Below are 12,397 nucleotides of genomic sequence, written 5' to 3'. Positions count from 1 at the left end.
TGTCAGTGTGATTTAAAGCACAGCCAACCACTTAATATGTACGAGTATTTTGCTTACCTTGTAAAAGTTCGATTGCAAACTTTTGAAAACTGCACAAATACTTTTAATACAAATGTAAAACAGACTGTGTAAGAATGTAAATGTTGCAAGAATGAACTCTGGGTATTTGACTTGTGTGCATATTTGTACAATTGTAAGCATCGCACTGACCAAAAGTAAATATTTAGCTTTAAAAATCTTTAATCAGCCTATCAGAACTCAAGGAAAATAAATTAATGCCTCAAAATATTACCCCTTTGTGCAGTACATGAAAGTGTTACCAAATTATTACCATGGCAACTATGTCAAGGTCACACCAAGTGAAGGGTTGACATAATAAATGGCCGTTTGTATCATACAAAACCATTCAAAATGAAAAACCAAATTTTAACATGACTTATGTATGTAACAAAATAAGAATCAAATGCCTTACCAGATTTTAACAGTTGTTTATTTGAAGCAGAAGAACTAACAGGAGTATCAGTGACAGCTTTGCTCTGTGGTTGGCTGTCGTCAATGGCAACACATGTTCCCGTGACAACGACCTCAATCTCATCTTCTTCAGGAGCGTCAACGCTGAATACCAGATTACACAGACAACATGGTATCATTCTCCGTAATTTGAAGAATAATCTCTGTAAAAACATAAAAGGAACATACAGTCAAGACTGCCTGAGTGACCCCCAAAATTTCAACAACTCCCTGTCTTAACCGACCTTGTTTCAGTCCTCCCAACGTACATGTATTTCCCTATATAAATAGTCTGATATATATAGAAATAAAATATGAACTAGAAATGTGTCTATGAGACAAGGATGCTCTACAACACCACTGTTTTCTTTCTGACGGACAGTTCAACAGTGGGACCGATACACATTAGCAAGTATATAAACCTCAACCCTTAACGGCACGTTATGTCTCGGAAATAAATAAATTTCTACTTAAATTTCTACTTCTTAAAAAAGGGCAAACATGAGTGTTATATTGCTTAGATAATGGTTTAAAAGAATTTAAGATGCTTGTTACTTGTACCTTAAGGATGCAGCCATAGGTGTGAAATAATTTGTCAGAAAAGTAGCAAAATGTAAGAAATGGGTCAAAGACAGAAAAGGCCAGGTTGCATTTGTATACCAAATATCATAATGCTGTGATGTTAAGAAAAAAATTTACCACTGACCATCAATGTTGAAAATTTAACTAAGTCATTAAACAAAAAGTGGATGAGCAACAGACCTGAAATCGAATCCCATGGTATGGGACCACAGGTCAATAATGTATGCCAATTATCAAGAGGCTGCTAAAGTAGTTGCTGAGAAACTGTTATGAAAATTTCCTACCATTTACCATTAATGTCAAAAATTTAGCTAAGTCGATAAAAATAAAGTGGATGAGCGACAGAACTGAAATCGAATCCCACAGTATGGGACCACATGTCAATGCTAAATGCCATACATCAAGAGGCTGTGATAAGTACTTGCTGAGAAAACTGTTATGAAAGTTTCCTACCATTGACCATTAATGTCGAAAATTTAACTAAGAAGACTAACAGGAAGTGGATGAGCGACAGACTTGAAATCAAATCCCACAGTATGGGACCACGTGTCAATGCTGTATGCCAAATATCAAGAGGCTGTGATAAGTAGTTGCTGAGAAAACTGTTACGAAAAGTTTTTCTTCATCTGCCAGCCAGCCGCCCCCCAACATTCACCATACTATAACCCGGGTTTGCACCTGTGCAACACGGCCAACAAAGTAATATTTTGACCTTCATAAAAAATACTTATTCATGTTAAGTTTCCTTAAAGGCTGGTCTGCCTCTATAATTGTGACATTAACAAGTTTATTTTTTCATTGAAATTAAAAACCATCTTACCCTATACACCCCATCAAAGAATTCTTTAAAATCTGTTTTCATATGCTGCTCTAGATCAATCTTTCTTCTATACACTTGTGTGAACATCTGAAAAATATACACACCATAGTTGATTATATAAATATATTTGTCTGGTATCAGACCACAAAATATTTGGTTATAACTTCAATATATATTAAGGATTTAATAAAATTATGTTGCAACAAAATGAACTTACGGAATGAACACTTTATCATAATTTTGAGGACAAGGTTGTTGCCTCACTCTCTTAGTCTGCTTGTGTAAATTATGCGCTAGCATCAAGCAAAGCATTATCATGAACATAATTTTAGTGCCTTAGGCATGAAAGGAGCAAATGTTTATATTTACTCAACTATTGGACAGACTGCTCATAAGTCGCGGGTCTGTTATTTACATTGGCAGTATACTTCTCTTGATTCTCATATACATGTATAAGTCTTCTATTTCAAGTATTTGATTATATATTGATGTATGACTAACCAGTGAGTAGTTTATTTACATCTTTATGATAACATTATTTATTTCAGGTAGAATACCTATTATTTTAATATATCACAACAAAAGCTATATAAACCTGGAGATTATGACTGAACAGTCGAGACTGTATGCCCGGACACGTCTCCGTATTGCACAAATCCATACCAGCAGGGTGAGGGGTGTCATGTAACATGGCCTGTATATTATCATCCTTCGTATCATCTACCTATTCAATAATGAAACATATTTTTTTTTAAAAAAAACAACAATAAATACAATATCAATGGATGCTCCCCATGCTATTTTAACTCTAAAATATTGCATATAAGAGTATCAAGAAAATTGTTAAAGAACTAGAAATGTATCCAAAGAATACAGATACCCCCATTTCTACTGTTTTGTCAGAATACAGAACAACAGCAGGAGGGGCGAACAAGGGCAATTCTATATCCCCTCCCTCTAAGAAGTGAGGGTATAAAAATAGTAGTGAAGGTATAGAAATATGTTCTTAGTCTAAGTGATATTGACCCAAGGTAATGAGTTGGGTGGGACGTCACTCATGATGAGCAGACTGACCAAGGTCTAAGGCCATAAAGAAATTGTTTAAGTTCAAACTCTTATCTCAGGTATTTGATTGGTTAGAAACCAACTCAGAATGTTCACTGACCAATGAAAATACTGAGATTCGAAATGGATTTAAAAAAAAAAGTTTTATAACCTTGACGCCTGAATGGTTATATGGACAGAAAATGCAAGATAATATCGCTGCAAGCATTCAAACGGTTAGTTTAAAAATATTTATTTCATTCATTTTATATGTATATAATTATTGTCACATAAAATTGAAAGGGATTAGAATGAAAGAAAATTTATATAGTTCCTCTCCCTAAAGGGTTACGACTGTAAAAAAATCACTGTTTTTTTCTGGTATTTCTGTTACATATGGCAGTATAAATGAATGAATATGTTACCTCTAAAACAAAGGTATCCTTGTTACCAGCAGATAACTCTAAATCCGACCCTTCATCATCACTATCATCTGTATATACACTGTGAGGACTAGGCTGACCTGAAAAATCCTGAAAATAAACAACAAGATTGATATAATAAGTACTTTATTGTACCTGTTATCATGTCATTTTCTCAACAGTGAACACTATTTGATCACAAGTAAGTACACCTTTATCTACATGATTGATCCACTGATTGATATTCTTATTGAATGATTGTTCAAATGAATGACAATAAATGAATGAATGAATGAATGAATGAATGAATGAATAAATGAATGAATGAATGAAACATACATACAAACAAGTAAAGTAACAAATGTACGAAAATAAGTGAGTGATTGAATGAGTAAGAATAAATGAAAGAATGAATTAATAAACAAAGGAATGAATGAATGAAAAAATGCACGAATAAATAAACAAATGAATGAATGAATGAATGTATGAATGAATGAATGAATGAATGAATGAGTATACTGCAATTACTCAAGAAAAGTCTGTATCTTGAAAACACAAAAGCAAATTGGATATATTTACTGTCAATTTGTATAACCCTTTTCCCCCACTAAATTTACAAAATAGACTTGTCCAGGAACATCAACATTGCTTTCATTTTGGATCAGTTCATTCTTACTTTAATGGATTTCAATATCAAAATACTAAAATGAAACTGCCAACATTTAAAAGGGGATAATTTTGAGCCCTATCAGACTGTACAAAAATAAATGTATAAGCTCAGGTAGGCCTACCTTTTTATACTTTATACTCTGATGGTATACATTGGTCATTAATTCAGCTAGCTATGTATAAGATAATTCAATTTTCATGAATGTATTTATTATTACCAAGTATTAATGATGCAATTATGGACATGAGGTTACAAACTTTGGTTGCCCTGTAGAAAAGAATGTTGATCTCAAATGAGAAGATTCCGTTAGTGAGGTAAGATTACCTTGTTCATTCTCTTATCATTCTGTTCAGAATTCTTTCATCATTTTGATGCATAGCTAAATTTATGCTTCAATCTGATTTATTTTTTGTTTTAATTCCATTAAGGGTTGTTTTTTATGGTTTAATGCATTTTTATAGAAATATTTGTTTAGTTAGTTATTAATTAGTTTTACTTTTTACCTCATCTTTCATTGTCTTAAACAATTTAATATTTGCCGTTACAAAATCAACAACTTTGTTTTCTTTACTTTTTATATTATTATTTTCCAATAAAAGTAATTTTTGCCCTTATTGATGCTTCCATACATAAGTATATTTAAATTTAAAGCCAAAAAAAGTTTTAAATTGAATTGAATTAATTCTGTTATTATTTGAATTTCACTTTGCTACCTTTCTTATAACATGACTGTATCTAATACATGTATATACTGAAAAATTGACAACACCATTTCTATACATTCTTTATAACTGCTTTCTGTGTTTTACCGTTAAAAGATGTAGCAATTTCCTATATTTGAAAATGTTTGACTTTTTTTTTGAAAAATTAATTTTATCTATACATTGTCATGTAGTTGCTACCAGAAAAACAAAAAAAAATTGTATTCAGCTGCATCCAAGTAAGTTGTAAGTCATTTTATTTATTTGGACAAATATTAATATAAATCTACAGTTCTTAAATAACACTCATCAATATAAACCACCAGGTCACCTTAGTTTTAAAATCTCATCTCAAACTATCAATATAAAGTCTCACCTGAAACTACCAGTTATTTCAGGGGGCTTAGGAGGGGTGCTAGCAGGAGGGGGTGGTGGCAAGCTTACCACCACTGGACTATTGCAAGCCACATGGCCGGTTCAAACCCTGTCAGGGGAGAGCCTTTATTTTCTTGAGCAAAAAATCTTCACATTCAGTGCTCAGTACTGGTTGGTTCTAGGAACGGATTCAAGAGTGTCTAGAAGCTTATAAATTCATATGCAAACTAAAATAAAACCTATTCTAAATTTTAAAATAAACTAACTTCTTGGGTTTGTACAAAGAATTTATCTTGGGACTTTATTTTTGTATTAATTTATGTTGTTTTTTTTTGTAAATTCAAAATGTTATTATATTATCTGTAACAGGTTGACAGAAGATGTCCTATGCCCTGATAGATGATGATATTCTACAGCTATGTTGTGCTGTCAGGATGGGAGATATTTCAGATGTAAAGATGCTACTGGAGTTTGTACCAGACATAGACTGTCCAGATACAGTAATATTTCTAATTTTTCCATTTTTCATATGCATGTTAAAAGTTACTTTTTTCCAAGTAACTCTGAACAAAAAACTGATAAAAGTTTTACCACTGGTTTTTCAAATTTGTCAAAGAAATTTGGACAGGATACTATGACTGTGACTGTAAAAATAGGAAAAACATTAAATTTTGTTTATATTATATAATAATTGTAAGTAAAGTTTTTTTTTTTAAGTTGAAGATTTAATTACAAATTTCAAGAAGCAGTGTCTTTAGTATAATCTCAAAAACCAATCATAACCTAGCTAAACATGCTTTGATTTTTTTATTTCCTGTTCTTGAAGTTTTGGTGTCCTGTCATAGTTTTCAGTAAGGTGCTTATTGGCCATATTATGGAACCATCTTTTGCTTCTGTTGCTTTTTGGCATTTGGTACAGTAATAGTGATCTATACTATTTTGTATGGAATCAAAATACTACTTTGTTTACATTTTGCTACTATATGACAAATTATTTCACATCCAGGAGATAAGCATCTAATAGGCTCTTAAACCATTCTTTAAATGTAATAATAAAACTCATGATCTAAACCCTTCCTAGAGAAAGAAAATTTTATTTGCTTCTGAGCCATAATGTGCCTTTAAGCACAGGAACCTTATATTAAATAAATTAATAAATAAATTAAAATCACCCCTTCTACATTTTTCTCTTTTTTTTGGGGGGGGGGGGGGGAATATATTTTTGGTCAAAATAGTTTCTTTTTTTCGTTTAAAATTTCAGACTCCTTTGCTTTGAGCTATGCTGCTTTTTTTTATTTCGTGAATGAAATTTCGTTAATTACAAGAATTAAGTTTTATTTTTTTCATTATTTAAGAATGGTGAGACAGTTCTGCACACAGCGGTACTGTATGATTGTAAAGACATTGTTGAAGAGCTGACAGACATGGGGGCTGATGTCAGCATATCTAACAAGGTAACAAGTAGCTTTAATAATACTTATATATTCTAATATCATCAAGGTATTGTAATATAGCCTGCATTTATTATTTATTTGCCTGAATTTAATGTGCCTAGATCGAGCTCTTTTTCTGACTCTGAATTGATGAATCAAATAATTTTTGTCCCTTCTAAATAAGATCATTTTTTGTCCCTTCTAACTGTTTGTTTGTTTGATTGGGTTTTAGGTCACACTGACACAGTATAGGTCATATTATATTGGCCATGTTCCAGCTTTACTGGTGGAGGAAGATCTCAGGTGCTCTTCCGTGCATTATTTCAGGCACAAATGGGCACCTGAGTAGAACCACCTACATCCCATCCCTTCTGACTGTTTGTTTGAACAATTAACATACTATCTAAAATGGACTTGTCCATCTTTCAATCTGGACGGAACCACTTATCATTTTTTGGGGGAATATTTCAATATATGTAATGACTGATCTGAATATGGGACAGTGCAGACCATGATTAGACAGCTAGGATAACTGCAATGGTCACATGAGTATATTCAGTTGCCAAGGTTACAATAAGTTGTCATATTCCTAAAATTCAATAAGGTTGAGGGCACACTGTAATGAAACATAAACTACCTTTTGCCTCCCTAATCAGAATGCACTGTTATGAAATATTAACTATGTTTATGTTTCTTCTATTCATCAGAACGGCCAGACACCTCTTCATATAGCAGTAAACAATGGACATTTTGATATGACAAAACTTCTTATAGATGCTCATGCTGAAATAGACACTACAACAAAGGTATCTTTCTTCCTTTTTGGTAAGATCTTGTAAAGACACCAAAGAATTCTTATTAGAATGTTCAAGATTTACTCAGGTGAGATTAAAGGTCTCTGGTTATTCTTGGATATTTGCTTGTGTCTGATATAAAGCACTGCATGATTTATGCCTGAAATAATGCACAAAGTGGAAAATTCCTGAAACAGTGCACAACGTGGAATATTCCTGAAACAGTGCACTAAGTGGAATATTCCTGAAACAGTTGTTAAAACGAAATATACTATGACTGTTCTAATTGCTAAATTGCTTAAGAAGCAAATGATAAATGGCCAGTTGAAGTAACTTATTGTATCCATACCAAAAACAAGACAGTTTTTTAGAGTTCATGGGCCTTTAAGAGTCTGTGTAAACCAACCCCCCTGTTATAATTCCTACCTCTCAATAATGTATACCTTTAATACGCTTAAAGATTTGTGTGAGTACTTTGTGGTTGTTGGTTTTTGTTTTTCTTGTTTGTCTGTTTTTTTTAATTCTTGTGACAGATTCCCCTTACTTAGAATTCCATTTACATTACCGTACACCACCATATGATTCCTCTTTATTATAACTATCTTATATTATACTTAAAACACTAACTTGTGCCTAAAGGCCACTCATGCCCCAGATATGCTTTCATTTTTATTTCTCAAAAGCTTTATATTTTGGGTGCCGTGTTACAGTTGTTTTTTTTTAAAAAAGAAATACTCATTGTCCATTAGTTTCTGAGCAATTGTTTGCTTCTGTTCTATTTTGACAAAAAAATACTGTTACACTGGTTTTGTATTTTGTATGGAAGTCAAAATACTACTTTGTTTACATTTTGCTACTTTTATGACAAATAATTTTGCATTCAACGCAATTTTTTCCAGGTAATAAGCTTCAAACAGATCTAAAACAATTACTTAAATTTTAAAAAAAATCATGTTTGCAATTTCAAAAGAAGAAAAACTTTAACCGTTCATGAGGCATAATGTGCCTTTAAACATGCAGTATGTTTTACAGTACTCTGAGATGACACCATTACACCTTGCTGCCATGAACGGTCACACAGAAATTGTTAAACTTCTTCTAGAACATGGAGCCGACTGTAATTCTCTTGACCAAGTTAGTATCTAATTCTTTAATATGCAAATTCCAATGAAAGCAGGAAGTCGTTTTGGAAAATGAAAGTTTTTTTCTGATTATACTTAGAATTATCTACTAAGGACAATTATCATAGAATATCATGTTAAAAATTGACCTCTTAAAGGGCAGATAATGTGTAAGTCATTATAGGAAGCTCAATGAAAGGACCTGCAATTAAGTAAAAGCAGTATTTTTGACTGTAACGGGTTCATTCATTTCAATATAAAAGCACAACTGAAGATTTGTAAAGATTTGTTCCCTAAAGAAACTATGCATAGACAAACACAAACACAGCTGGCAGACCACATGGATCCCTTTGATCAGTCTCTGACTAAATGAGCTAATATTTGTATTTCACAGACTCAATACAAAGAACTGCAACAAATTAAAAATTTGTAAACTTTTAACCTGCTGAAAGGCAAAAGTGATTATTTTTTGCCACCAGGATAGAGCCAGGCCAGCCTGCATATCTGTGCAGTCTGACCAGGCTCTATATTGTTGGCTGGCAAACTTCAAATTCTTGCCTTGATATACCTAAAATTGATAATAGACTGTTCCAAAATTGAAATTGGAAAAGTTCATTTAAGAAATTCAGCAGGTTAAGGGTTAAAAACTATTTTGCAGATAAAGAAGACTCCAGAATTCTATGCAGCTAATGGAGAAATCACCAGTATCTTAAGAGATCGAAAGATGAAACAGAAAACAGTAATTGAAACACAGCAAAATCTAGATGAAGATATTGATATAATGCAAAAATACTTAAAACCATCACTTGAAAAGGCTAAATATACATTCAACAAAGAGCTCACAAACATATCCCCTCATAAAATACCAGAAAATTCCATGACAGAAGATTTAGAAACAGCAGACGAACCCAAAGCAAAGGCAAAGGAAATGGCAATAGTTAAAGAAAAGATAAATGAACCCAAAGTGACAGAAAAATCAACAGTAATGCCTGACTTATCAGAGCAAAAAGCTAAACATCATCTGTCAAAGCAAACCAACAAGGAAAATACTCCTAGATCAAATGCAAGTCAAAGAAACCAAACTACTGTCTTAAAACCTACAGTTACTGTTCAGAAAAGTACACAAAGGTTTGGAAAGACGGAAGTTCAACAGAAATTGACACAGAAAAATGCTGCTGTTAAAAAAGCTGTCTTTCAACAAAACCCTGTTAAAGTAAAGTTTAGTGCCAGTCACGAGAAAATGATGCAGAAGAATGTTTTTGACAGACTGACAAGGAAGAAAAATCAACTGAACAAATAAACAGTATGTGTTTATGAAGTTGTGTTTGAATTTTGTATAGCTGTATTAACTAAAAACACTTGTGCTTTAAAATAAGGTACATTTACAGTACTCGGAGATGACACCTTTACACCTTGCCACCATGAATGGTCACATGCATACTGTGGATCTTCTTCAATCAGAGGAGACTGACAAAATTGATATTTCTTTCTTTATCAATAAGTTGTACATGTATATTAAACTAATGTCACATGTGGTGCATGAGGACCTGAGAAACTGTTTTCTACATTGAAAGCTTTTTGAACAATACTTAGAAAATAATCACACAAATTCCAGGTTATTTTCTTCCATAGTAGTTCCTCCCCTTTACTAGTGTCTCCCCTTTACTAGACCCTCCCCAGACTAGTTCTGTCCCCTGACTAGTTCCTTCCCCTTACTAGACCCCCCCCCCCCCTGACTTATTCCACCCTCTGACTTAGTTCTTCTCCTCTGACTAGTTCCTCTTCTCTGACAAGTTCCTCCCCCCTGACTTGTTCCTCCCCTCTGATTAGTTCCTCCCACACACTAGTCCCTCCCCTCTGACTTGTTCCTCCCCTCTGACTAGTTTCTCCCATACACTAGTACCTCCCCCTGACAAGATCTTCCCCTGGACTAGTTCCTCCCCTCTGACTAGTTCTTCCCTCCGACTAGTTCCTCCTCTAAGACAAACTGTTTTACTCCCCTGACAGTTCTCCAAATTTGAAATATGTAGACAGTTCTCCACCTATTTCTTTAAAATTTATTCATCTTTTTATATTTTACATTATGAGAATCTATCAGGAGTGAATTAACATTATTTTCTTACATTATGAGAATGACTGAAGATGGTGTTACAGTAGGTAATATTTTTTCTACTTAATACAACTACTAAGGAAATAATTATCAAAATTTTTAAGATACACAATCACACTTGTCAAAAACCTATACAAATGTATATTTCATCACTTATTAATTAACAAGGATTTGTTTTCTTCTTCTTTTTTTTTGATTTCACATCACACAAAACACTGCTAATAAGCTATAAGGTCATATGGCAACTTTCCAGCTTTACTGAAGAAGGAAAACCTTAGGTACCCCTCCATGCTATATTCAGGCACAAACTGGCACCTGAATTAAACCACCGTAGTTTCTTAAGCTAGCTGGATAGCTTCCTCACAAATCTATGGCAGGATCATGTAACCCAAATTGGTCAGGGGCAAGTGGTTTGTTGTCAACAACTTTAAGCAATCGGCCAAGGATGCCCAACCCATATACCCCCCAAACTTATTTTGATGAATCTAATCGATATAAAGTAGAACAAGAAAATACCTAAAAACCCTGCTTTAAATGTTTAAAACTCATGTTTATCTGTCATACACTGACTTTTACATATTTTTTCTCAGGTATTTCAATCCAATCAACACTTGACTGAGGGGTGATTTATTGTTAAACACCTTTAATTAAATCATAACCCTTAAGTTCAGTGATAATCTAACCAACTCAATTCATTCATTTAAATAAAACAAACATTTTGTTATATTTCGAAACATATTGATTTATAACACAAATAAATATATAAGCAAAGCACTATGTCACAGGTTAGTGCAATAACTGATTAAATGCTATAAAATTTAGAAGGTCTCATTCCGTTTCTGCACAAAGGTGATGATTTGTTATATAGTCACATTTTTTCATTTTCAAATTCAAAATGATTAAATTGATTATATTTGTATAGCCGTTTATGTAAATGTTTAATCATGTTCAACTTGGGTATTCATAAGCAGAAATGTAAATAGTCAAGGGTACTACAGAAACTTATTGACATGCTAACCTTCCTATAAAACAAGTACACTTTACACTTATTGTTATGCAAGTTTCAATCAGTAAAAATTACTTAATTATTTATTATGTACAAGAGCAATCAGAGATCACATTTTAAGTATATGTTTAAGTTTATTTTTTATGTATTTACAAAAATAAATTGGTCATTTAATTTTGTAAATACTTACTTATAAATTTCAAACAGCTTTAATTAAAGTCTTTTGAATTATTTTTATAAATAGAAGATTTTTTTACTACAGCTTGTGATTTACCAAAGTAAATGTCTGTTACGATTCATTTGAAATACTGAAATCTTATTGGACAAAAAATAATTTCAAACACTAAAGTATGTGAATATACATGTATTATCATTTCCATAATCTTTCAGTATCAAGTTTAAATAACTGTGATCGAATTACCATGTAATTGTTTAAATTCAAAGGGAGTATCACCATAATCTTTTCATTTTTTGCATAAAACTATCGGTTTCAAGTAGACGCGCAACTCTCTACAACTTGTTTATTCTTGTTACCATTGGTAAAAGACAATTAAACCATTCAAGACTGAAGGAAGACATATTTGATTTTTATTTTTCTTTTATTTTTTGAAGAAACCTTTGCAAATTAACTTCGGATATCATTTAAGGTATGTTATTTGAAATTGTTAAAAAATTGTTAGGTAAATTTTTGTGGTAATAGAGATTTGTTGGTTGAATTAACTTATTATCTTTTTCTACTAATTGATTTATTCAAAGGTCAAAATTAAGAACACTTTAATAAAGCTAACAATTCACAGCCTTATATGATA

General features: G+C 32.4%; 2 protein-coding genes across 2 annotated transcripts in view; one reads left to right on the top strand and one right to left on the bottom strand.

Moving 5' to 3' along the window:
- Positions 1 to 12,397, bottom strand: part of LOC132721986 (C2 domain-containing protein 5-like) — a gene marked incomplete at its 5' end in the record, with an annotated part of 42,166 nt that overhangs the window by 7,430 nt on the left and 22,339 nt on the right. Inside the window, 4 exon segments of the mRNA XM_060706379.1 lie at positions 473 to 674; positions 1,913 to 1,999; positions 2,508 to 2,636; positions 3,382 to 3,489. Coding sequence (XP_060562362.1) covers positions 473 to 674; positions 1,913 to 1,999; positions 2,508 to 2,636; positions 3,382 to 3,489 — 526 coding nt within the window.
- Positions 12,080 to 12,397, top strand: part of LOC132721988 (E3 ubiquitin-protein ligase TRIM71-like) — a 7,483-nt gene continuing 7,165 nt past the window's right edge. Inside the window, exon 1 of the mRNA XM_060706380.1 lies at positions 12,080 to 12,235. The gene's annotated coding sequence lies outside the window, so the exon portion shown is untranslated. The remainder of the gene's footprint in view (positions 12,236 to 12,397) is intronic.

The sequence above is a fragment of the Ruditapes philippinarum genome, unplaced genomic scaffold (genome assembly GCF_026571515.1).
Source record: "Ruditapes philippinarum isolate M1 unplaced genomic scaffold, ASM2657151v2 ctg6291_1_1_1_1, whole genome shotgun sequence".
NCBI classification, from domain to species: domain Eukaryota; kingdom Metazoa; phylum Mollusca; class Bivalvia; order Venerida; family Veneridae; genus Ruditapes; species Ruditapes philippinarum.
This window is presented reverse-complemented; position numbering and strand designations above follow the sequence as displayed.